The sequence below is a fragment of the Cyprinus carpio genome, chromosome B25, assembly GCF_018340385.1.
Source record: "Cyprinus carpio isolate SPL01 chromosome B25, ASM1834038v1, whole genome shotgun sequence".
NCBI lineage: Eukaryota > Metazoa > Chordata > Actinopteri > Cypriniformes > Cyprinidae > Cyprinus > Cyprinus carpio.
This window is the reverse complement of record NC_056621.1, coordinates 16,934,909-16,962,408: the sequence shown is the minus strand read 5'-3', so window position 1 is coordinate 16,962,408 and position 27,500 is coordinate 16,934,909. Positions and strand designations below refer to the sequence as shown.

Sequence of the window (27,500 nt, the reverse complement as noted above, 5' to 3'; positions counted from 1 at the left end):
TGACAGTTTTAAATGCTTCCAATGCTGACATGTGTGCTGCATTATAAAGAGTGTGCCCCTCTCACTCTACGCTGGCTGCTGTTTGATCATGTCACCAAAAATGTCATTGTTCGGTACAACTTATTCAATCTTGTCTATTATTCAGCCGAACACCGAAATAGTTTTTTTTTTGTTATTTACGTATGAATAATTTCAGTTGCCGAACATTTGGTGAATTCCTACAGGTAAGTTTCATGTTATGTGTTGAATACGAAAATAGTAAATTGTTTTTTTGCATTTTGCAATAGTGCATTATGGGGGCTCAAACAATACAGCTAATAAACTTGCAACAGAGATGTTGATGAGTTTTTTAAAGTAACATTTCAGAGCTGATTTTAAAACTGTGGCAATCTAGTGAATCTGACCTTTGACGATGGTGAACTGGTGCTCCAGATATCTCATCCTCCTCCTGCAGTCCTCTAGCTTCTGTTCCAGCTCCTCGATCTGTCTGGATTGAGCTCGGTTTAGAATCTGAAGCTGCGCCAGCTGCTGACCGTCTGCTGTATCTGAACAACATTCATACAACACACCTCAATCTCCTAAAACACTACTAACATAGTCATTACAAATCCAACTTCAAATAAATGCTGTTCTTTATGACTTTTTATTCACCAAAGAATCTTGAAAAAAATATATATAATTGTTTCCAAAGAAATATGAAGCGGTTTTCAACACTGATAATAACAGGAACTGTTTCTTGAGCATCAAATCAGCATATTAGAATGATTTCTGAAGGATTGTGTGACACTGAAGACTGGGGTAATCACAGGAGCGTTACAGGAATTAATTACATTTTAAAACACATTCAAACAGAAAACACTTATGTTAAACTGCAACATGGTAATGCATAATGGTATCTCACTCTGTGTTGAGTCCAGGAAGTCCCTCTGAATCTGGTCAAAGTGGCCATTCTGATCGGTCACTTGAGGATTTAACATCTTGTGCTGGTTTGAAGGTTGCTGTGGATGGTAACTGGCCTTGTAGTGGCCAGCGGGTTTGTTCCCAGCTCCTCCATTATCAAACACTTCAACAAATGTGCAAAATTAATAAACATGCATACAATGTTTAATAAAAGAAGACTGTCTGCAGACATTCACCTGAAAGTGGTGTCTGGTGTTGTTATGCTCTCCTAGGGCTTGTGCCTCTTCTCCATGGTAACCTGCCCCATGTTGAAGAGCATTATTAGGGTACACGTCCTGTCCCGCCCCGTCCCCAGTGGAGAAGTCAGTGCCGTGGGACTCATCCGTGCCTGCGGAAGAGTGTGCATAGTCTCCGTTCTGGTACTGGTAGTTCTGTCCGTTCTGTTGGTCCCAGCCGGTGGCCAAATGTTCTGTCCCGGTCTGGAGGTGATGAGGGTGACTGTTGGTCTGAGACGTGTGACTCCTATAGCTGTAGTCCTCATGATAAGAGCCTTGGTCGCTCTCCTCATAGGGCTGCAAACACATGCAAGACAAACTAATAAGTGAAGGACTTGTCATAGTATATTAAATGCACCAAATCTAAGACCATATGCATCCTTTCAATAAACCTCAGGTTGATTTTGTTACACATAAAACTAATAAACTCACTTCCTCAAGGGAAGAAGGTCTCGGATGCTGCCATTGTGGCACATCCCAGGCATGCTGCGGTCTGAAAGACAAACACATTTGCGTATGTTTTATTAAATAGGTATTTCAGGTAAGTGTTGCACAAGGGTGTTTTGATGTGTTTTGTACCTGTTGTTGTCTTCTGGGCGGCTGCAGGTGGAGCTGTTGGCGCTGTCATCTAGCATATCATCAGGGAGATCAGTCAGGAGCTTGTGGAGCTAAAACAATCAAACCAACAAACCCCATTTAAATCAATAAAAAATTTTAACAATCGTTCATGACCGTAGCCACCCCACCCATGAGCGGTCTTCTCCCCTGCCACACTGTGAAGGCACAGATTAGAGGTATTCATCACAGATCCACTTAGATCTGAAGACCTGAGGTCCAACATGAGATATTAGTATGATATTATTAATATGAGAAGCCTTGGGTATTGGATGATTTAAAATAAATTTGCCATTACCGAATAGACCACAGAAGACCTAACCTATCATTATTTGCTTCCAGTGTTTAACAATATAGTATTATTTAAAACAAATACATATGAATAATTCTATGGCAATATTATTGTAATATTATCTTCTCTGTCAATGCATGCTTCTTTGATACTGGTTCATTCAGCTGAAATGATGAGAGGTGGGATTTGCTCATAAATCAATTAATATTAAGATAAATGTAAATGCAGTCTCTATGTAGAGAGACCAAGAGATGTTTGTGCTGACAATTAATTGGTAGCCAAATATGTATAATAAAAAAACAAAGCAAAGTATAATTTTATTCCACTAAATAAATAAATAAATAAATTTTTGGGAGATCAGGCATTGCACTCTGCAAGCTATTGCTCTCTTTTTTAACCAGTGATTTTCTATAAATAAATAATTTAAAAACCCAGCAGCAAAACCAGTGATTTTCTATAAATAAAATATTTTTGAAGAAATATTAGAAACAAATCTCTCTTATAAAAGAAACTATGTGCAAGAAGAAAGTGCTAAAAATATTATTTAAAAACAGATATTCTTAAAATGCAAAAACAGTTCTACACTTTCTTGATATCAACTCTTTCATAATGCATGGTCAAGATTTTTTTTTATGCTATGGCTAATTAAAAAAAAAAAAAAAGAAAATAAGGTATTATCACTCTTAGGTTATGCTGCCTAAATGCACTTCAGCAACATCACAGCGTGCGGTATGAAAAATTGATAACTCATTTTAAGATGATAGAAATGTCCCTACAATGGAGGAGGGATCTCTATTGTAGAAAAGTCTTCTACAAAGTTGAAATCTCCTGCTCCTGTGGCTCAGTGGTAGAGCACTGAGTTAGCAGCACAAAAGGTCATGGGTTCAACTCCCAGGGAACACACATACCGGTAAAAAAATAAAAATTGTATATCCTGAATGCACTGTAAGTCACTTTGGATAAAAGCATCTGCTAAATGCATAAATGTAAATGTAAATCTTTCACATTATCTAGTGTGATTCTTTAAAAGATAGCAAAGTTAATCTAAAATCCACAATTGATACAGACAAAGAAAAAAGGAAATTACTAATATTGGACAATATCCATATGCTCTTATATATTGTGCATCTTATATTATATATATAAATCAGTCAACATAAATCTTAAATAATTTGTATGTATGTGTGTGTATTAATGGACATCTCTTGGGGAATGTAATTTTTCCTTGAAGTTTCTCAATACAATAATATAATACTGAGTTAATGGGAAACACACTGAAACTATGAGAAATGAAACAAGCACATGCAAGCAACCGATTCACTGCAAGTCCCATAGCAACTATTTACAAAAACACACCCGCCCGGTTACAGACATGCTGAACTCTCACACAAACACCAACACATGGCCCTGAGGTGTCTTAAAGGAGCCCGAGCACTCCAGCAAATTCATGATAAAACACAGCTGATGTCTCCGTATCGGAAACTCACTCACCCTCCATAACTCTCGCCGGATGACCCTCACATCCTGATATGTTCCCTCGGACAGAAAACTTTCCCGCATTTACACTCTCAAGACAGCTGCTGCAGGAGCTCTTGGACTCAGTGACATACTGAAGCACTTTTGTGTGCAATGCTGGAGTTCAGCAGCGTGACTCATATGAATAACTCGAGGAACTAAGCCGTCCTCATTTGTCCAGGCTGAGGTCGGCCCATTGTAGGGGTCAGAATATACGTTTCAGTTAACTGGAGCAGAAACATTCCTCTGATGGAAAAAAAGACAGCCTGTGAATATGACGGTGCGTGTGATGCACATCAAAATCGATGGTCATCATCATTCACCTCATACTATTATTTTCAGATTCTAATCTAAAATGAGAAGTGAAATTGCCTGCAATTTATCCTTCCATTGCGAGCAAACGCTTGTGAAGCTTCGGTAAAGAGCTGTGAGTATGTAGGGCAGTGGAAACACAGGCTTTATGACACAGCAAACACACCTGACTGCATTAAACGTGCACCAATGACAGCAAACGCTCATTCATGCAGCCGATAGATAGCTGTACGATGAGTCAGAACACACGTTTCTGATTGGAGAAGATATGCCCTTTAAAAACAAACACTGTTACTGCTTGTGACTGGAAACAAGGAATCTTTAACTACTGATAATGACCATGAGAAAGTAAATATGGACCTAATAGACTGGGTAAGGCAGCTAGCTCATGCAACAACAAAATCACAAGAAAAAGATTCAATCAAACTCTTGTCTCATACAGCAGTTTTTAATGTTAAGCATTAACTGGAAGCCATATTAGAGAACAGCACTGACAGAGGAACTTTATTAGCATTAGAAGTCCCAATATTAAAGCCACACAGAATAGTGTGTACACCAGATATACAAATTTAAAACATGAACCGGACGAACCTGTATGTACCTGCTTTAACAACACAGACACAAAAACCTTTAACTTAAAATAACTTGAATGTGTGTTAATGTATCCAGCAGACAAAGTAATACAATATAGTGTCATTCCTGAAGTGTGATTATAACTTATGTGATTTTTCTACCTATTGTAATGTACATTCTAGTAAAGAATATTCTTGAATAAGATTTTTTTTTAATTATACATTAGGGCTGTGTGATGTTGAAAAAAACTGCGATACATGATACCTTGTTAAAAAATGCGATATTCGATATGTGATACAATATTGCTTAGTGTGAAAAATCTATTTAAATTATATTTTAAAATATTTAAAAATGAAAATTTTATAACCAATTTGTGGAAAAGAAAGAATCACTATAACTTCTGAAAGTGACCACAAATCAGAAAATGTCATACAACATACAAACGAAAAACATTTATGACACTAATTTGATACCATTGTAACTTTGCTTTCCATACACTTTAAGTACTTCTTCAAATACAACAGCAAACTTCTGGGTACTTCTGACATAATTCTGTGAGTATGTGTCTGTTCAAACATGAGAAGGAGATGCGAAACACGAATCAACTCGGTGTTTGTGCACCGTCTGAAACGCATCTGTGTGTGTGCGCGCTTCAGGTGTGAGTCAGACAGCACGACACGGCAAAGAGTTGTTTTCTGCAACTTATTCCACTTAACTCTTTTTAATTTAATGAATTTTTTTAACGTCAAGCAATTCTCTGCTATATGCGTCAAACTAAAAATTTGACCTTTTGTAGCGTTTTGTTTAAATTATTCAGATATCGCACGCCATTGCGATATGCATATCATGATATTTACATTTGCGATATTTCGATAATTTAGATATATCGTGCAGCCCTAATATATATATGTACTGTATATTAGAGGTGGACCGATTCATCGGTCTTGCTGATTAATCAGCACTGATAGTTGATTGGCGGAAAGAGCGGTTATCTGAAAAAATCCATGGCGATAGTTTTCTGGGTTGTGTCCGTTGCTGGAGCGGCTGAGAAGGGTCCGCTGCCATTATACAGTACGAGAGCGGCCTCTAGAGGCGAAAATCACTAACATCACGTGTTGTTTGTTTTGACACATGATGCTGCGCTGCACAGAGCGGGAAACTTCAAACGCCATATAAATGCAGCCTGCCGCGGAACAGAGCGCCATCCACATAGTTTTCCATTAAATTACATTATATTTGTCCCAAATCATTGTTAATGTACATAATGACTTCACTCTAGGCCATAAATTATGTATTGTGCTCTTTCTGTGGCTCTAATACAGTCTGAATGCTTCATATAGAGAGCTGTAATACAGATCACACTTTCTCTTTCCCTTTGCTCTGTTTTTCTAAACACCAAACCTCAAACTCATTTATGCCACATTGTTTATTCTTGAAGGAAACTCCATTTGTTGATTTGTTGAATAAAGTTTTAGACCGCTACTTGAATTGAATGTGACGCGTCGGGTATGTGACTTCTCCTAGACAAAGCGCTACACTTTTGTGGTGTGTGACTTATAAAAGGTGTGCTTTTGCCCAGTGTGTAACTATATATATATTTTTTATTTCAATTAGATAATCATGCAGTGTTCTAAAATAGAACCAAATATATTTGTATGTAATTTAATTGTTATGGCCCTTGTGTATTGTAGATATTTAAAGATGGCCATCTTTAAGCATGACTGTTGAAATTAAATGGTAATACTTAACAGTAAGAGTCCATTTGTAATATTAATGAAAGCTGTAGAAGTATCGTTCCTAGGGTGTACATTTCAACATTTACTATTACTAATAGGCTACATTTTTTAACGTTAAAGTTTCTTTTTTTAACATTACTAAACTATGAAATAACTTTAATGATCGATATAATAATTAATATTAATATGTTTATTCATTTACAAAGTATGGTTCAGTATTGTTACTGCTTTTTTAAAAATAGTAAAGCACAGTTTTAGTTTTCATTTAGTATCCATTTTAAAAACTATCGTTGATTAATCGATATCGGCCAGTGTGGTCAAACCTAGCTATCGGTATAATCCACTATCGCTCGACCTCTACTGTATATATAAAAGAACGACGGCACTTATTTATTTACATTGGGAAGAGAGATTGCTGGAAGAGAGAGGTTACTGTCTCATCATCACAAACGTGATAAGAGAAGAGATATTGATGCAAAGGTAAGAGGATGTTATTTATTTATTTATTTATATTTTTATTAAAGATTACAAGGGCTTTTGTTTTTTATTTAATGTTATGTATGGATAAATCATGTATAATAATAATAAATACTGCACCATTTCATAAAAATTAATTGTCAGTTTTCATGGTGTATATGACATCATATTCTGTTCAGGGGCAAATATGAATGCTTGTCCAATCTCTGGCTAGTATGAGACTGTCTCTACCCTTAAAATGTTAAAAATACAACCCAATACAAAAATAAAAAATTGTTTGACAAATAAAAAAAAAATATATTATTATATATGTTTATTATCAATGTTGAAAACAGTTGCTGCTTAATATTTTTGTGAAAACCGTGGTGATTTTTCTTTTCTATGGTGCAAGATTCCTTTACAGGATTTATATGGAACTGAAAATAAATTTTAAATGTCTTTACTGTCACATAAATGTAATGCATCCTTGCTATATATACACTGTTTTAATATCGTTTCACTTTGTGTCTGTATGCGTGTACAAATATTATACAATTCAATATTATTTTAGTTTTAAACTGTATTACACACAATTTAAACAATGCCAACCACTCATTGTTTAAATAAGAAACGTCTAGTTTAGAAATAACATGGATGGTAACTTTTTTCCCCAACAACAAGAGGGCAAGATTAAAATTTGTGTGTATTGGAAGATGTACAATGCTTAGGTTTTTTTTTTTTAGGTTGTCTACAATTTCAATTATATTTAGCCTTCTTCCTATTCCATTAAACATGTGCTGAAATAAATAAATAAACTACAGTACATGTGAACTACAGACAGATAACCTGATTGTGTTTGTTCTTTGTTCAAGTACATTTATATTATTTTTTATTATAAAAAGACTTGCAATCTATTCCTTAACACTAGCTTTTCTAATCTTTATGTATTCTATCCATTTGTTTTCTTTTTATTTATTATACAATTATAACAAAAGCAAAAAAGGCCTCTAACACTAGCTTGAGCCATTCTTTTTCGATTCTAACTGGTTTCTTTTGATTGTTTGCGTTGTCCTCATTTGTAAGTCACTTTGGATAAAAGTGTCTGCTAAATGTAAATATTACATGTAGTCATTCAGTGCGGTAAGCCATGCAGCAGATGACAGCGGTCAGTCAGTCAGTGTTTGTGTGTCAGTGCTCAGCAGCTGGACAGATACCTCTCGCTCTCTGGCGTAGTCTTCCTCATCATACTCCTCTTCCTCCTGCTGGGTCTGTAAAGCTGCACTGTCAAAATCAATGGACATCCTGCTGATTTGAGAGGAGAAATATCACACTGAGACAGGAAATGACCAGCAATCACATCCACTCACGCCTCATTTAACCAGTCCTGCTGATAAAACCCAGAACAACTCGTTAAATCATATCTGCTAGTTCAGCAAACACTGTTGCTAGCCCCAGATAGAGATACAGATTGTTTCTAAGCAACCCATAACACAATATCCACATCGGTTAACTCGGTCATTTAGCACTAGTTTACAAGCCTCAGTTGATAAACAAGGCTGTATGTGAGTTTAGACGAGCTCTGCTTACCTTTCAAGCTTTTATAAAGTCGCCTCGGTCCTACAGTGACACAATAATCCCAAACCAAGCGTTTCTGTGAGACACATTAGTGTCTCGGTGCCACACAAACTCATACCGCGACAATATCGATCTGTAATGCCTCGAGGGCGAGTAATAAACTGTCAGCAAATGTTTGTTCGTCCGTCACAGATGTTAAAACTCGTTTAATGCGGACTAAAGTCGATACTGCAGCAAAGATGTTGATCAAAGTGTCTGTCTATTGAAACATGGCGCCCTAAACAGCGGCAAAAGCTCTGGCTTCTGATTGGCTGACGGGAGGGACGACGTCATGTGAACGTTACGGCCAATGGTTAAACGTATTTTCTCAGTCATTGAACTGTATCAATAGCTCAATTGTATTAATAATATTAGTAATATTATTTATTTTGTTTATTTTGTTAATTGTAATATTTGTATGGTTTACGTATGGTTTACAACTAAAATTATGTTTTTAAAAATAAAAAATAAAAACGTTTATACTAGGCCTATATATTATTGATATGACTATTAATATCGATTAATATTAAATATTAATATTAATGGTTATTCGTTTAGGATATTAAGCCGTATAGTGCATGCATGGAAAATTATTATTTTTCATTATTGTCTTTTTTTGTCCTGTATTGTATGCACTTCCAGTTATTAGTTTAATTCGGGGAAATAATGTCCAATTTTGTGTTCTTGAGCACTGTAACAAATACATTTATTGTTTATCATACATAAAATCATACACCTTTACAGACAACTTTTCTTCTGAATCAAATGCATTTAAATTTTTTGCTATTTAAATATTAGACAATTTATGGTAGCTATAAAGGATATATATATATATATATATATATATATATATATATATATATATAATAACATATATAAACATAATTATACAAAAATTCCCCACTCACACACTACCTGTTTTTTATTTTATTTCTTATCTAATTTCTCCTTATTTATTCCAAAAAAAAAAAAAAATCTTATTATAATTAAGCGATATACACAATCAACACAATAGCTACACATACTTCACTAAACTACATGTACATCTTACTTTGTGTTGTATTTATGGTATCGTCGAAGTATGTTTTGTCTTATGTACTGATTTAAAAACTATTTTTAAAAAATTGTTACCAAACCAAAAAATAAAAAAAATCATACACCATTACAGACACATTTTCCGCTGAAGCAAGTTTATTTTTGTGGTTGAAAAGTGAAACAGAAGAGCTCAGACAGCAGAATGCTTTCAACAGATCTGTAATATTTGGTGAGAGGAATTCTTACACTTTTAATACGCATGTGCTGCGGTGCAACTGCACAAGACTCATCAGCTGAGGTCTATGCAAACATGCTGACTCTGACAAGAGACAGTTCAACAAATAAATGATTCAATTTCACACAGCATGTCCTCACGCGTTCCATTAAAGACAAACATATGCCTTTTAGACGTCTGCCAAGTGCCAACATGTGCTATTAAAGAAACATTTTTTTTTTTAGATGATGCAAACATGTTCATATTAGAGACCTATAACAATTCAGTACAGCACACACCCTGTGGGAACTTCTGCTCTGTTGAGGACATTGAAAACTGACTTAAGTGACTGTAAAAATACAAACTTGCCAAATTAAGCTCCCGCTTCTGTGACCGGGGGAGTGAAGGGCTTGAAAGTAGTTAATGTCACTGACAGCCTCGAGTCGACCGGCTGTCCGATGGGTCGATTTGTTTTGCAGGATCGTCAGTGTCAAATCAAGCCAGTTTGCTAACGATGGCCTGGTTGAGAGTGTTCAGCTGATTGGTCCATTTGTCCAGGGCGGTGTATCGGGCTCCGCCTCTTTTCTGGTGATCGAGCTCCAACAGCTGATTGACTTGATCAATCCTACCATCGATTGTGCTAAAAGAAAGACATACATCACAGAAAACAATTATTTATTTATTCATTTTACTATAATAAAAAAGTATTATACTCACTTGTCTAAAATACACTGCACAAGCAAGCTTTCCACATCTGCAACATCAATATTCAATTCCTAAATAACAAAAAAACAGGGAACATTATATAAAAATTGCATAATATAATATAATGTCATATAATATAATATAGGTTTACCTTTGAAATAAATGGTATGTGTATCCTAGTGTAAGGCTTAATCAATTTGATGAGCACTTGTGTTCTTATGTTCCGTAACAATTCTGAAAGCAAAAGTAAAGAGAAAAATGAATATGTACTCTTTGAATCCACAATTTGTTGCATGAGATTTATGAAATAATATGTACTCTTTGAATCCACAATTTTTAATATGTTCTCTGATGAAGGGGTCGTCCATTATGTTGCTGTGATTCGTCTTTAGGATTTTCTCAAATTCTGTGATGTCATTGTTCTGGTAGGCACTAGAGGCAAGATATAGGTAATTAATACCATAAAATAAAAAAAATAAAAAGACAGAAGAGGATCAGATAAATGGAGCAATGAAAAGTATTGTGCACACTTACCTTACCAGGTTTGTCATCGCTAGAATTTCTGGATCATTTTTGTAAGGTTTCGCCTAGTCACAGAGTCATAAAGAAAGAATCAGTAGTTATATCATATACCACAGCGTTAATCGTCTATGATCAGGCCCAGATGAGATCTGTGAGTTAAGCGAAACTAAGAGTACAACATGCCTATTGGTCAATAAATGCACATTTAAATGAACATGCAACAATCAAGAACGTGTAGAACTATGTAAATAAATGATGGGACGGTCTAAGATCCCATATGGCCTGTGTATGATTGCCACCTTGTACCTCTTGAGAATCAAACGGATTGATTCCGGACTTCATCAGCATATTGGCCAAGACCAGGTACTTCAGGCAAGTGGTTCGCCTGGGGCTTCCAGACTCGTCATAGTTTTTGAAAGCCTCGAAAAAGTCTGTATGTGCCTTCTCGAACTCTCCCTCCCTCAGGTGCATTTTACCGCCACATTCTGAAGAGAAACAGTCACATGGCAAACAAAATTAGTGGACTTTCCATTTGCACATAAAACAAACCAAAACCAAACCAAAACCAAACTTTCCAACTGTACACAAACAAAAACCAAATCAACCCAAACTTAACACTGATTTCCACATTTTTCACAACTTACTTAAAGGGATACTCCACCCCAAAATGAAAATTTTGTCATTAATCACTTACCCCCATGTCGTTCCATGTGTCTCTCCAACCCGTAAAAGCTTTGTTTCGTCTTCAGAATACAATTTAAGATATTTTGGATGAAAACCCGGAGGCCTGTGACTGTCCCATAGACTTCCAAGTAAATAACAGTTTCAAGGTCCATAAAAGTGAAAGAAAGTCTTCGTCAGAATCTCCATCTGCCATCAGACGTGCAATCTGGGTTATATGAAGCGACGGGGAATGGTTTTTGGTAAGTGAAGAAAACCATAAACGAAGAAAACTAAAATAACAACTTTATTCAACAATTCCTCTCTAAACGGTATGCTGCGTATGCTCTTCTGTATCATCTGCGCCACAAGTATGCCGCCATTTTCTTTCAAATCAAAGCTAAATACATGTACAAACAGCGCAATCCTTGTGACGCAGATGATACAGAAGAGCATACACAGCATACGGTGATATGGAGAGAGACACAGAGGAGAGGAATTGTTGAATTAAGTTGTTATTTTTGTTTTCTTCGTTTACAAAAAGTGTTCCCGTCGCTTCATATAACCCAGATTGCACGTCTGATGGCAGATGGAGTATTCTGACAATGACTTTAATACCTTTTATGGACCTTGACACTGTTATTTATTTGGCAGTCTATGGGACAGTCACAGGCCTCCCGGTTTTCATCCAAAATATCTTAAATTGTGTTCCGAATATGAACAAAGCTTTTACGGGTTTGGAACGACATGGGGGGAAAGTGATTAATGAAAAATATCCTAAATTTTTTGGGGTGGAGTATCCCTTTAACTCAAACTTTGCAATTGTACACAAAATAAAAAAACAAAACTAAGCCAATACAAACAAACTTTTCAATTATTAATTTCTATTTATAATTTCTACATCTTCGCAACTACTAACTTTCCATTTGTACATTAAACAAAAACAACAAATATCAAAACAAACAAACATTCCAATTACACACAAACAAAAACCAAATGAAGAACAAAGAGTAAATCAGCCCAAACCAAAACTAAACACTAATTTCCATGTCTTCATCTTCACAACTACAAGCAAAATTCACAACTGTAAACAGAACAAACTTTGCAATTACACACAAAAGAAAAAAACAAACCAAAACCCGAAGCTAAATACTTATTTCCATGCCTTCACAAAATTTGCAATGGTACACCAAACCAAAACAATCCAAGCTTACATTAAACACTAAATCCAACAGTACATAAAAGAAAAACAAACTTTCTAACTGAACACAAAACAAAAACCAAATCAGCCCTAAACTAAATACAAAAACAATAGTAATAAAACAAATCAACCAAAACTAAAAACTAATTTCCATGTCTTCGTTTTCATAACTACATCTCTACATTAAAATAGACTGAAGTGTGTCCTTTACCTCTGATGACTCCCATGATGAGCGGATGTGGGATGGCTGATTTAATGTGTAATGACTGCTCATACAGGGCTTTGAGTTTCTTGTTGTTTTTCTGTGCCGTATACATCTGAATCTCCAAAGCATAGATCTCCAGCAGCTGAGTGCCCTTCTTCAAGTCGTCCTCTCCGTCATCCGTCTGATTAAGAGCATCAATCCGTTTCAAAGCAACGCAGAAGACATCTCAAGCAGGTTTTCTTATTCATACAACACTGATTCTTTACTCTACCTGACATGACTGATGCAACTGCCTGAGGATTTTCTGGAGCTTTGCGAACTCTTCTCTTTCCAGGTACAACTTTCCCAGCTACACGAAACAGAAGTTAGCAATATTCTCACATTATCTGAGTATTAATAGAGTCTTTCTAAAGCTTGCACCAGCAATAATGTAAACTGCATTATCATAGTATTAAGCATATTATTGTTCCTGATGAATAAGTGTGAAGTAGCATCTGCTCAATCAAATAATCTAAATACAGAACGCTCTGCTATTGCACAAACCTTGGTGTTAGTCTTAAACCAAAGTCTGTCGTTTTTGGCATCTTTTAATGCTTCCAGTGTGGTCTCATAAAACTCTTGTAGCAAGTCCATCTAAAAAAACACGAAAAGATAAATATCATTTAACATCTAACAGCCTTTAAATAACATGACTTTATCGTCACAGATAGATTACCGAATTCAGAAAGCAGTTTAAAATGCACTGAATACCTGTTTGGAGGTTGAGATGTAATCTAGAATAGAGTTGATGGATTTCTCCGAGTAATTTCTGGTGACGGCACTCCTAATATACGTCAAAAGCTGTTTGTACCGGTTCATCATTTCTGGGAAATTTGTCTGTAAAAAAAATAAAAAACTGATTTTATAGTGCATTATTAACATAATAATAACATGCATTATTATTAATATTAGTATTAATGTTTACAAATGTTAGATAACACATCATCAATCATATATATATACAGTACAGGTCAAAAGTTTGGAAACATTACTATTTTAAATGTTTTTGAAAGAAATCTCTTCTGCTCATCAAGCCTGCATTTATTTGATCAAAAAATACAGAAAAAAACAGTAATATGTGAAATATTATTACAAACTTAAAATAATAGTTTTTCTATTTGAATATACTTAAAGAAAAATTTATTCCTGTGATGCCCAAAGCTGAATTTTCAGCATCATTACTCCAGCCTCAGTGTCACATGTCACTCCAGTCTATCACATGATCATTTAGAAATCATTCTAATATTCTGATATTTAGTGTTGGAAACAGTTCTGCTGTCTAATATATTTGATGAATAAAAAGGTTAAAAAGAACTGCATTTATTCAAAAAAAAAAAAAAAACAATTCTAATAATATATATTCTAATAATATATTTTCTTTACTATCACTTTTTATCAATTTAACACATCCTTGCTGAATAAAAGTATTGATTTTATTTTTTAAAAAAAAGAATAAAAGAAAAAAAAAATTACTGACCCCCAAATTTACTGACCAGTAGTGTATATTGTTATTACAAAATATTTATATTTTTAAAAACATAGCTTTTTTTTTTTTTTTTTTTACTTTATTTTTCATCAAAGTATCCTAAAAAAAAAGTATTGCATGTTCTGAAAAAATATTAAGCAGCAGAAACTGTTTCCAACTTTGATAATGAATCATCATATTAGAATGATTTCTAAAGGATCATGTGATAATGATCCTAAAAATTCAGCTTTGCATCACAGAAATAAATGATAATTTTAAAGTAATAATAAATTTAAAAACAATTATTTTTAATTGTAATAAATATATCACAATATTACATTTTTTTCTGTATTTTTGATCAAATAAATGCAGGCTTGATGAGCAGAAGAAACTTCTTTCAAAAACATTAAAAATAGTAATGTTTCCAAACTTTTGACCTGTACTGTATATATGTGTGTGTATTTATTATTTAATGAATAATTTGAGCTACTATTGTTACGCACAAGCTTGAAGTTGATCTTAATCATCTGTTTCAGTGCTTTGAAGCCCCATTCTCCTTTCTCGCCCTCCAGCTCCAGCACCTGCACAACAGAAACTAGAGATTACACCTTTTCAAAACCACAGTATATATATACATACTCCTGACAATTAAAGACCGTGACGGTCTAACCTTCTGAAAGCTGCTCAGGGCTGCTTTAGGATCATCTTCTTTCAGGGCTTTGGAGTTGTAGTACTGATTCTCCAAATCAACGTTGGGTTCAGAGTTGCTGTCCTCGGAATATTCCTGAAGTGAAAGTGCAAATAATTTCAGCACAATGGGAGTAAATAAACAAGTCAGTGCACAAAGAAACGCCTTGAAAAATACTGTGTATATTGTATATAGTGTGTGTGAACGCTGGTTATGATTATGGCGACTGCATAGATAACAATAACTGTAACACTGTACATATGTAATAATCTATTTCACAGTAATCTGAAATAAGACATCATGCAGCTTCATAACTAGCAACTCATGAGTTATAATTTAGTAAACTTCACGTGAGTCTGCAAGTTAACAATAAATGATATGATAGCTTCTATATATGAGCGAACAGAATCAGGTTTGTAAATACAACACATTTCTTACAGAACCTCAAATAAAACTACTTGAAATAAAGAAGCCTGTCCTATTTCTTGGAGTATTAGCAAACTAGCCGCCTGCTACACAACTCAAATGAGAAATTAAGCGCCTTTGAACGCGCCTTTTCATGCCAATATGTCGGCTTCGCGTTGAATCACATGCATTTAGAGTTGCGTTGATTTTAAACAGTCTTACCAAGTCATAATCCTCCTCATCATCGCACATGAAATCATCTTCCATGTCAGACATTTTGACCGGAGAGAGAGACTCTTACCCACAGTGCTCCGCGGAAACGCGGTTTGACATCATGCTGCGCGCGCAGTTCCGATTCCTGCCGAGTGATTCCGAATCCAGTGAATGGCTTTGAGGGATTCGTGTCGGTTTCTTCCGTGTTATGATTCCGGGTGTGACAGTCAGCTGACGGTCAGCGCTTGTACAGTGTCTGTCTACTCGTGCATAGTGTATTTACTGCAAAACAAAGATTAAAATCCGCACAATGGCCACAGTTCCTCCGAAAATCAAGGTGTTGTTCAGTGGAAATGAAAGGTAAGTCGCGAAGGTTCGGAAAACTTCGGAGAGCTGTTCGGAAAACTTCGAGCGTGTATGAATGGAATCAACTAACCCGATTTATTTAGTTTTAACTTACCTGTGTTTTTGTCTTAAAGCGGTTTTCTGTTGTTTTTTTTTTGGTTGGGGTTTTCTGGTAATATTCTTTTTAGTTTGAAGTATGTGAAAGAGGCTTTTTTTTTAGATTGTGCTCCGGGGAGGGTGAATTTGATAGGTGCGCTGTAAACACAACAACAAATATAATCAGCATTGCATCTGATATTAAATCTTATCATTTTCAGGTGAGCATATCGATTATTGTGGCTATGCTGTCCTGCCAATGGCAATAGAGCAGAATATTGTTGCTGCAGTTTCTGTCAGTGACTCCAAAACTATCCAGCTGGCCAACACTGAGCCCAAATACAAGTGAGCTACACTGTTCCTCATTACACAAATGAGTTCAATCACATGGAATTGGTAACATTTATTTGACGAATTTTATTTATTTATTTAACTTTATGTAAGCTAATTTCTGCCACAGAATAAGAATACAAGTTAATAATTTTTTTTAGAATTGCATGTTTATATCTCACAATTGCAAGTTATTAATTGTAAATTCAGAATTGTGAGTTTATCATTTGCCGTTGTGAGATATAAACTTGCCATCCTTAGCAAAAAAAGTCAGAATTGTGAGATGTAAATTCACAATGTGAGAAAAAAAAGTCTAAATTGTGGGATAAAAAGTCACAGTTATCTTTTTTCATATTTTTATTCTGTGATGGAAATAAGCTTTGATATTTTAATTACTAACTTGCTTTATGAACGCTTATTTCTGCCACAGAATAAAAATCTATATCTATAAAAGTAATTACTACTTTTTATATCTTGCAATTGTTATGAACGTGTAATTCAGACTTTTTCCCCCCTAAGAATCATGTTTTTATCTTGCATTTGCAAGTTAAGTAAATGAATTAATTGTGAGATATAAACTAAAAATTCTAAAAAAAAAAAAAAAAAAAAAAAAAAACTGAATTGTGAGATGAAAAGTCACTTTTTTAACAAAATATTTTTTATTCTGTGGCAGAAATAAGCTTCCATATACTTACTTATTTATGGACATTTATTTCTGCCACAGAGTGAAAAAATATTTTTTATATATATATTATTATTATTATTATTTTTAAAGATAGGCCTAATTGTGACATTTTATTTTATTGGGAAGAATTGGGAAGTTATATCTTACGATTACAAGTTATGAATTGTAAGTGAGAAACTTGTAATTGCAAGGGAAAAGTCAAATTTGTGTGTTTAAAGGCACAGTTACCTTTTTATGTTTTTATTCCATAGAGGGAATAAGATTCTATATTCTTGCTTACGTATTTATTTCTTCATTTCAGGGATTTCAGTGTGTCTGTGGATGGCCTCTCCATTGACAGAGAGAATCCTCAGTGGCACTATTACTTCCTTTGTGGAGTGAGAGGAATCCAGGTGAGATGATTAATATTGCTTATACTGCATGCTTGCTTTATTGCATAATAATTGCAGTCATCTGACCCTCGAGCTTGTGTATGCAGGAGCACTTGAGCTTGTCTTCACTGGCAGGGATGTGCTGTATGGTAGACGGGACTATCCCGGCCAGCTCAGGTCTTTCCAGCTCCAGTGCCCTGGTGTGCTGTGCTGGTCTGGTCACGATGGAGGCCTGTCAGAAGGCTCTGTCTAAGGTCGCTCTTACTGTAAATCCTCTTACATGCATTACATACGACTGCTGCTTATCACAGAGGTGCACTGATGTGATTTCAGGTGACTCTTGCAGAGACGTGTGCCAAGTGTGAGCGTTATATCGGCACTGAGGGGGGAGGGATGGATCAGTCCATTTCTTTTCTCGCAGAGGAGGGAACAGTAAGCCATGTGTTTTATATTTCTTCTCTCAGTATATGCCATTTGATTATTTTTTGGTATAAGGGTCAATAGCATGATGCTCTTTTTTTGTGACAACAAAAAAAAATTAATTTATGCATAAAATGACTGAATACAATTTTTTATGATAATCATGTTAAAAAAATAATATTATTTATATATATATATATATATATATATATATATATATATATATATATATATATATATATATTTGTTTTTTTTAATATTTCAAATATTACAAAAAAAATCCATCAAATGAAAGTCATGTGGTGTATTTTCATTTAATTAGTGTTTATGGCATGGTAAGTTTAATTCAGGTTGTAAAATGTCATATGGACTTGAAATTTATAAATAAATAATTCACAATATTTATATAAAAAAACTTGTAAAATAAAATATATATATAATAATATGTTATGTTTTTTATAAACCAAGTAAAACCAACATGAATACAAAGAGTACATTTCTAAGGCACATGTGTTTTAAACTAGAGAGTTTAAGGGAACTCTTATTTAATACTGTACATTTTAAAGTGTGATTCAGCTTGATTTTTTTTCATTTTCCATTCCTCAAGCGAAGCTGATTGAGTTTAATCCGCTGCGAGCCACAGACGTGAGGCTGCCCGACGGGGCCGTCTTTGTAATCGCTAACTGTTGTGTGGAGATGAACAAGGCGGCCTCCTCTCACTTCAACACGAGGGTGGTGGAGTGCCGCATTGCCACAAAGGTCTGAACTTCACAGATGCATCTAGAATAATAGTTTAGAATTGTTAATATAAGCATTTTATTGACAGGTCACCAAAAATGTACATGAAATTTGGGGTTGACAAGAATTTTGAATGATTTTGAAAGAAGCCTCTAATGGGCTGCATTTATTTCTTATCATGTATTACTAATTTATAATACTGGGGAATGTTATTACAATTTAAAATAAGCGTTTTCTATTGTGATATTTTTTAAAATGTATTTTATTCCTGTGAATTTTCAGCATCATTACTCCAGTCTTCAGTGTCACATGATCCTTCAGAAATCATTCTGATATGCTGATTTGCTGATTAAGAAACATTTCAACAGTTGTGCTGCTTAATATTTTTGTGGAAACCATAATACCATGTAATTTTCCAGGATTTTTTGATGAACAGAACATTCAAAAGAACCGTGTTTACTTTGAAATTTACATCTTTTGTTACATTATAAATTAGTTTACTGTCACTTTTGATCATTTTAGATGTGACCTTTCCTGACTTTTAAAGGTAGTGTATATAATGTACATACAGTGGTGTATCTAGAAGTAGTTCAAAGACTGAGTGCATTTAACATTATTTCCAGTAGTTGGCGCCGCAACCAAATGTACTGTACGTGGAATTTTCAGAACAGTTTTTGAGACCTATAAATCTATAGATTTAAATCCAGAAGAAGCTCAATAATAATAAGCTTCAGTGCTTTACTACTAATAATTATCTGGTAACACACCAGGAAATTTCCCCAAAGTTGTTCTAGCTTTCATGTAAGTATTGTTTTTAGATATTTTGGATTAGTATGTTATAGGGTTAGTTCACACCAAAAATGAAAATTCTGTCATTAATTACTCACCTGAAGATGAACGAATGTCTTACAGGTTTGGAACGACATGAGGGTGAGTAATTAATGACAGATTTTTCATTTTAGGGTGAACTAACCCTTTAATGGTAGAATATGTGAATCGTACTCTGCAGATGCTGGCTAAGGCACGCGGTCTGGACTGGAGTCGCCTGCTGAAGCTGGGAGATCTGCAGAAGGAGCTGCAGGTGAGTCTGGAGCAGATGCTGGAGCTGGTGGAGGAGCTGCTGCACCCTGAGCCCTACAGCAGAGAGGAGATCTGCAAGACTCTGGGCATCAGCGCCGAACAGCTGTGTGAAGACATCCTCAGCGCCAACACACAACACGGTGAGAGAGAGCGGGAAATCAAAATTAACACTACTTACTTTATCAATATACACATTCCTGGTCTTGTTGGCAAAATATATTGTATATAATAATATGATTACACTTTACAATGTTAAATTAAATTATTATATTAAATTATTTTATAAATTATATACTTAATATTGATATATTAACTAAAAATCTCAGGGGGACTTTAAGTATATATTTTACATCTAAGGGGTTCGGCTGACAAAAGAATTTGGGAACTGGAGTTAATGCATTAACTAATTACTGTAAAGTGTGACCAATATATGTGTATATGGGCCATTCTACAGAACTGGTCCAGAGTCAGAGTTGGAACACGTCTTGAAAAAAAATTATTTTCCCCCAAAAAATATGTATGTATGCAAATCGTATCATGTCCAAGGTACAAATTTCTAGTAATTGTGCAGTTAATTCTCATGTTGTATTTTCAGAGTTTTGGAATATTTGTCCTCTCCCCAAATTTGTCACTATCGTAATAATATTTAAAAAATTTGTTTACATCTAAGTTGTAAATATAGGTAAATCCATAATTACATTTTTAACAATATTTCAAGTGTAATTTATGAGATTTGTTGTATTTTGAATCCAATTTTTCTTTGTAAAAAGCGAAAAGTTGATCATACTGATTTCAAAGTTAAGGATTCATTAATTTGAATATACTGTACATTGAACCAAAAACTATAATAACATCTTAGTTGATAATTCAGTATACTTTATTTCTGACAAAACATCCCATGTTTTGGTAGTGACAGCACTACGGTAATGACCGTAATGCTTTGGCAGCAACCACGTCACATTACACAACTGTACTAAAATTTTGTTTATTTCCTCCAAATATGTGGATTATGTGTTCCCTTTTGTCACTACCGAAACAATGACGACATGTTTTGGTAGCGACTGTTTCGGTAGTGACAATTCTATGGGATAACACCAAAAAAAAAGTAAAAGAAAAGATGTCACTACCGAAACTTCTCCAAATGTTTTGGTAGTGACAATTTTAGATACTTTTGAACCTAGCTCAAAGATGCTAATCAGCACATGGTTAGCTAGCACAGTTCTGAACAGTGGTATACATATAAAAACTAAATATTATAACTCCCAAAAAAGTGTGCTTAATTGCAAAAAAAAAGGTGTTCGGTAGTGATGTTCCTTAAAGTTACATAGATTTTCAGACTTTTGAAAACACTTCACCTAAAAAATGATGAGACCTATCTAGTCACATCTTGTAGTTATGAGAGAGAGGGACACTGGTATATTTCCTGATTATAAATGTAGGGGTGTGGTTAAAATCAGTCTCAGCCAATGGACTAAAACATACATTGTTTCGGTAGTGACATGAAAAGTTAAAGTTATATTGTTTCGATTGTTTAAGTTTTATAATGTTACTTTGGCAATATTATATATATATATATATATATATTGAAATTTCATATATATATATATATATTTTAACTTCACTTTTTAAAAGAATCAAAAAGATTCTTTTAAAAACAACAATGGAAAAAAAAATACAAAAATTATTTCAATATAATTTCCATAAGTTTAAATTTAGGGGTTAGGGTTCGGGACAGCCATCTCCCAATTGAACGTACCCAATAAATGATGATTTTATATATATTAAGCTTACTAATATTTTAAATATTATTGTGGGTTTCAACAGATAGAAAGATCTTAATAAACATCTAAGATTTAATTACTTAAATGCTTTTTAAATGTGTTTTTTGGTTGTGGGACATCAGTTCTTTAGAATGGCCCATATATATGATTTCTGAGACAGACCTCTTCTGTTTTTACCTCAGCGACTGATTTTAAATTGTACCAGCGTGCCAGACACGTGTACAGCGAGGCTGCGCGTGTCCTGCAGTTTAAGGCGGTGTGTGACTCTTCCCCTGCCGACGCCGTCGCTCAGCTGGGCGACCTGATGAACCGAAGCCACGCCAGCTGCAGAGACTTGTACGAGTGCAGCTGCCCTGAGCTGGACCAGCTGGTGGACATATGTCTGTGAGTGAGACCAGCTGGCCATGCCATATCACACATAATACACTTATGAATATTATATAAAAACATTTATCATCTATTAATATGCATTTTAATTTCTCTTCATGTACACTACTGGTCAAAAATTTGGAACAGTTAAGACTTCTTAATGTTCTGAAATAAGTCTGTTATGCTCACCAAGGCTGCATTTATTTGATCAAAAATACAGTAAAAACAGTAATATTGTGAAATATTGTTACAATTGAAAATAACAGTTTTCTTTTTGAATAGATTGTAAAATGGAATTTATTCCCTTGATCAAAGCTGCATTTTCAGCATCAAGACACTTCTTTCAAAACTATAAAAAAAAAATCAAACTTTTGACCAGTATTTATTACATGATGCTGAAATAGTTTGAACTGAATGAGTCACGTCTCGGAGCTCATGTGGCAAACTAATCGAAATTTCCTGAGTCTGTCTAATGAATTGGCGTTTTAGCAACATCTTCCTGCTCCCTTCACAGGCAGGCGGGTGCCGTGGGGTCGAGGCTAACCGGAGCTGGTTGGGGAGGCTGCACGGTTTCCATGGTACCCGGAGAACGAATAGATTCTTTTCTCCAAACTGTGAGAGAACATTATTACGCGCCTGACGCCCGTCGATCTGCTCTGGAGAAGCAGAGTTTATTCGTGACAAGGCCGGGAGGAGGGGCAGCAATTTTCATAGAGGAATGAAAAGAAGCGGGGCAGTTTTCTCTCGTTTTAGCAACACAATCGAGCCTGTGGCCTTAGAAGCAGGAGGTGGTATGTATAATGGCAGATATGATGAAAGGGAAACATCTGTTCTCTGTATGTCTTAAAAGAATGATGAAAGCACTCTGATCTTTATATAGACAATTTAAGGTTGTCAAGGCATTAGAGAAAGATCCAAGACATGATCAGTACATTCCTACCTTTGGTGCACTTTCTAAAAGCGTTGAAGGCCAGTATTCAACAAATTACTTTCAATAAAAATCTTAATGTTTCCAAGCCTCGTCATTTACTTTATAGAATCAATAATAACTGTCAGTGGTTTTTGCTACACTATTACAACTGCTTATATTTCCATTTAGGGATTCAAACTCATTTTAAGTATTACAAGGAAACTGATGTACTGCGGTCACATTTTTCATCATTTGGTGAATTTTCATGCTAAATCCAGTCATTTCAAGAATTTGAAGAGAACTTCGCAAACATTTGAAACATGAACGCAAAAATTCCTTTTTAAATAAATTAAACAATGGCCATTTAATGCATATCATATAAAAAATTACAATGACTTGTATAAAAATCCATGCATTTAAATAAAAACAATAAACAATCTGCATGGTCTTTGTTGACAAAATAGCACAGCAGAAAATCTTATACATTCATCATAAATATATTTAACATAACATTAAATTAACATGTCAACTGTACATTCATAAACAGGTAATGCTGCACGACCCCCTTCGTCAAATAAATTATTTAAAAAGTATGATCTACAATAATGTAGTCAATGAGGGCAATGTGAATCAAAGAAAAAAACAATGGCAACACGTTCGACTCGACAACTGAAAGTACTTCCTTTAATGAAAGGAAAACAAAAGGCACAAAAATTCTTTCGGTTACTGTAAAAAAATGCCCACTTTATAGACCTTTGTATTAGATGCATGTGGAATTCTAGAAGTTTAAACATGTAAATGCTTCAGTCTATCGCTTGATGGAAGGCACGACTCTGCGTAAAAACTCAATATTCTCAGTTCGCTGCGCTGCATGCAAAAGCACTAACTAGAACCTACGGTTTGAATTATGGGCAAGTGTGGAATGTTTTTACACTTTCTTTAATTTTCTTCTTTTTTTAAAAAAGAGGTATATTTAAAATAAAACCTGCCATTTTAAAACCTTTTAAAACCCATTTAATCTGAAAAAGCTAGAGCTTGCTTTACAACGCCGACGTAAGATTTACAGCCAATGCATGTTCTCTGCGGCATCGATATCAGACATTCCTAAGTGTTACTACTCATCCAGGAGCATGATGCATTTGGGTGCATTTTAGTAAACTGAGTATAGATATCTGTGACGCAACTTCTAGGTCTTTAAACATATCCATATTTAATATGCAATGCATTTGTAATCCTGAATCATTGCAGATGGCTGTATCAGTGTTTATAACAACATAAGAGGTATTATTTGACATACGTGTACTAATGTTTACTCCTTTATGCTTTATTAGTATTTTTAGAATGATGTCATTTGTTGAACAAAAACTCAAGTTGAATTTATTGTTCCAATGCCTGAATCATTCGCATATGGAAGGCAATTTCCACAGTGGGATTAATAAATAAATAAATAAATAAACAGGTATATGCAACTTTTTCTCACAATTCTAAATTCTGGTGTTTTTTTCTCCAGTATGACGAAAAAATGTATACTTTTTTTGTAAATGTTTATATCTCACAATTCTGACTTTTCCTCAGAATTCTAGGTTTACATTTTGAAATTCTTTTTGTGTGTGTGTGTGTGTGTGTGTGTGTGTCATTGAATTAAATATAAAAAGCTAACTGCGGCTTTATCTGAAAATTTGTACTTTTTTCTTGTAATTGCAAGACAATATATATCAAAATTTTGATGAAACTTTTTTCAGAGAACTGAGTTTGTATCTTAACATCTTGAAATTCTTGAAGACAATTGTGAGAAAAGAAAACAGAATTGTGAGATATAAATTCAAAATTACAAAGAAAAAAGTCTGAATTGTGACATAAAAAGTCACAATTACCTTTTCATCATTTTATCCCGTGGCGGAAACAAGCTTCCATGCAAAGGCATAAAAGCAAGTTCCTAAAACTCGAAATACAAAAACTTGAACTTGTGCCAGAAGAGGTGAAAATACAAAATGAAATCTAAATGAATCTCAGGTTCATTTTCAAATTCAAATGGATGCCTTTGAGAAAAGGAGTGTTATCTGTGCTTCATTGTGCTAGCTCTTTGGAGTGTCCTGTGCATGTCTAGCCCTCCCATAGTCTAGTCGTGCCCACGGCATCTCTGGGAGCCCAGAGTTTGTCTGCCCACAACCCATTATCATTTTCTCACATTAAAGACAAGACGCTAGTTCCTCTTCCTTCTGTAAAGGAAGAAAAACGCTCTTTATCTGGCCTCCAAGTCTTCCACCGTTACCTCTTGGTTTTGGTCACTTTCCCTCCTAAATCCAGTGCTGTTGGTCTCTGCCGCATCGGTTGTGCCACTCACCACGCTGTTTTTCACCACGCTGTTGCCTCTTGCGGGCGAGGATAGTGGGTATGTGGAAGTGGAGGCTGTGGGTACCTTCATGTTCTTGCCAGAGGTGATGAGTTCTCCGTATCCCTGCTGGTGGGCGAAAGCGTACGCCGAGCGCCGAGAACTCGTCCTGCGGACTCTCCTGAAGTTCTGCTCTTGAGGACCCTGCCTCCTAGAGGCCTGCTGAAGTAAACGCACCTACAGGAGGGCAAACGGTTTTGACATTAATTGCAATAAATGGTAAAAGGGCATATTAATCATTTTTAATTCCCGCTGTACAATGCAAGTGTTTATGTAGTAACCTTGTCAGTGTGCGTTGGATAGAGGTCAGCCTTGATGAACCGGACAGCCACCATGGGCATTATACACACGACTGTGGTGAGGAGGATGACCAGCCACACAATCTTCTGATTCAGAGAGTTACGTGCAGTACCTACAGTCAAACACAACATGTTTAACTTCAGTAATAACAGTAAAGACTGCTCAGGGGTGATTGTGGTCAACACTAGCTCAAGATATTTTCATGTTTTGTTTTACAGGTTTTTGTCAAGGGACCTAGGCTGATGCGAACTTGCAGGTTGTCCTACAAAAATACATTGTTCCAGCACTCTATATCTGACAGTTTTGGTTGCAGAATGATATAATCATTAATAACAAGTCGCCTGAGAATCTGTGGCATGTTTAGCGTAAATGTTATGCTGCATCCACACCAGTAGGTGTCAGTCTTGTTTTTAGGAATTTAAATACAAATATAGCTGACTAAACAATAATAATAATTAAAAAAAAAAAAAGATTTAGTGCACCTGTAAACCCATTTACATTCTTACCTATGAAAGGAAACTGGTTTGGGAATATGGTAAAAATGCCGTCGCTGTGCATTGCAAAAAGGATTGCAAAGTAAATAGCTAGACTTCCCCAGATAAAGAAGTGGTTCACAGCGGTCCAGTAGTTGGTGTCAAGCCCAATCTGAAACAAAATTCAACACTAATTTAGGCTTCTTTTTTATTTAACGATATATAAACACACCATTAAAGGCATAGTTCACCCAAAAAAAGTTTTAAATATGGATATTTTTCTTAGAAAAACGCATTGATTTGCTTCAGAAGACCTTATTAACCCCCGGAGCTGTGTGGGGGACTTTTTATGATGGATGTGCTTCACTGGGCTTCTTTCGGACTACTGGAAAATATCACCCATTCACTGCTATTATAAAGTTTGGAAGAGCCAGGACATTTTTTTACAAATATAACTCTGATTGTATTCGTCTGAAAGAAGAAAGTCATATACACCTAGGATGCTTTGAGGGTGAGTAAATCATGGGGTCATTTACATTTTTGGGTGAACTATCCTTTTAATGTTATTTGCATTATAATATTTTAATGAGAATTAAGTACATTTTCCATTTTTTGCTGCATTTCAGTAATAAAAATGCATTTTCCCAAATTATATACAAAATCTTTATTATACAATGATTATAGCACCTTATACAAAATATTTATACAGTATTATTTCTTAAATTATATTTCTTTAATGATATAGAGAGAGAGAGATTGCAATGTCAAGTTAAACACTTTACGCAACCTTTATGTACTGTACACTGTCAAGTATTTTAATGGATTGAGTAAACAAGCACAGTTGTTAAATTGCCTCACCTGGGCACTGACCACAATCACCAAAGAGGTTGCTATGGTTACTGCGAAAGCCTGTTGATCAGAGATGTGGGCGCCGTCATCCCGCACAGCGGACATGAAGGCTCCGTATGGGATGAAGAAGAGGATAAATGAAGTACAGACCCCCTGCAGTGTACAGGTGAAGAACTTCCTCTTGTTAAAGAGCTGGTTCAGTTGCCCAGGTCTGTACAGGTTTGGATAGCGTAAACTGTACTGCTCGTTCACATCCTGCAAAATCAACAGATTTTATGTTAAAAGGCAAAGATTGCAATTGTGTTTGGTGCTGCTGCACAATGCACCAAAAACTGACACCTAGACTAGGCTTACCTGGTCAAACAGACCCATGGCCAGAACAGGAAGTGAGGTGTAGACAATGTTGAAGAGTGTGATGAACCACTGGTCATATACCGTCTTTAAAGACAAAAACATATTCATAATACATAAAGATAAAACATTCATAATCTTAAATTGAAATCACATGCATATTCCATCCACAGCTTGGAAGATAAGATCAAGTTTTACCTGGGCAGAGAATCCACAGAGGAAGCCGTACCAGAAATGAACCAGCGTGAAGGCGAAGTTCTTGTAAAAGAAGTAGCAGAGGAAGTTGCACATGCGGTGGTAGGACCAGCGGCCGTGGACGAGCAGGAGACGCTGCAGGTAGCGAAACTGGGCGAAGGAATAATCAGAGGCC

General features: G+C 35.2%; 4 protein-coding genes across 4 annotated transcripts in view; 1 reads left to right on the top strand and 3 right to left on the bottom strand.

Annotated features, from left to right (window-relative positions):
- Nucleotides 1-8,542, bottom strand: part of LOC109058466 (centrosomal protein of 152 kDa-like) — a 22,157-nt gene extending 13,615 nt beyond the window's left edge. Inside the window, 7 exon segments of the mRNA XM_042752771.1 lie at nucleotides 405-545; nucleotides 902-1,064; nucleotides 1,137-1,472; nucleotides 1,608-1,668; nucleotides 1,755-1,843; nucleotides 7,889-7,984; nucleotides 8,262-8,542. Coding sequence (XP_042608705.1) covers nucleotides 405-545; nucleotides 902-1,064; nucleotides 1,137-1,472; nucleotides 1,608-1,668; nucleotides 1,755-1,843; nucleotides 7,889-7,975 — 877 coding nt within the window. The 5' untranslated portion in view covers nucleotides 7,976-7,984; nucleotides 8,262-8,542.
- A 919-nt stretch (nucleotides 8,543-9,461) lies between these two features.
- On the bottom strand, nucleotides 9,462-15,805 carry LOC109058484 (COP9 signalosome complex subunit 2). The gene is given in 13 exon segments (XM_042753459.1): nucleotides 9,462-10,177; nucleotides 10,255-10,313; nucleotides 10,394-10,476; nucleotides 10,574-10,674; nucleotides 10,777-10,829; nucleotides 11,071-11,249; nucleotides 12,837-13,011; nucleotides 13,102-13,179; nucleotides 13,374-13,463; nucleotides 13,581-13,706; nucleotides 14,838-14,915; nucleotides 15,005-15,118; nucleotides 15,650-15,805. Coding segments are annotated over 13 exon segments (1,335 nt in total). The 5' UTR covers nucleotides 15,704-15,805; the 3' UTR covers nucleotides 9,462-10,032.
- A 388-nt stretch (nucleotides 15,806-16,193) lies between these two features.
- Nucleotides 16,194-22,871, top strand: LOC109058485 (N-acetylgalactosamine kinase-like). Its single transcript, XM_042753457.1, has 9 exons — nucleotides 16,194-16,235; nucleotides 16,303-16,426; nucleotides 17,398-17,488; nucleotides 17,575-17,721; nucleotides 17,801-17,899; nucleotides 18,494-18,646; nucleotides 19,635-19,845; nucleotides 21,669-21,870; nucleotides 22,370-22,871. The coding sequence occupies exons 2-9, from the start codon at nucleotides 16,341-16,343 to the stop codon at nucleotides 22,575-22,577; spliced, it is 1,197 nt and encodes a 398-aa protein (XP_042609391.1). The 5' UTR covers nucleotides 16,194-16,235; nucleotides 16,303-16,340; the 3' UTR covers nucleotides 22,578-22,871.
- A 1,472-nt stretch (nucleotides 22,872-24,343) lies between these two features.
- LOC109068239 (probable phospholipid-transporting ATPase IM) overlaps nucleotides 24,344-27,500 on the bottom strand; it is a 35,088-nt gene continuing 31,931 nt past the window's right edge. The window contains 6 exon segments of the mRNA XM_042753456.1: nucleotides 24,344-25,334; nucleotides 25,439-25,569; nucleotides 25,964-26,102; nucleotides 26,789-27,034; nucleotides 27,134-27,217; nucleotides 27,329-27,500. The exon segment at nucleotides 27,329-27,500 is cut by the window's right edge and continues 52 nt beyond it. Of these exon segments, the coding sequence (XP_042609390.1) occupies nucleotides 25,008-25,334; nucleotides 25,439-25,569; nucleotides 25,964-26,102; nucleotides 26,789-27,034; nucleotides 27,134-27,217; nucleotides 27,329-27,500 (1,099 nt within the window). The 3' untranslated portion in view covers nucleotides 24,344-25,007.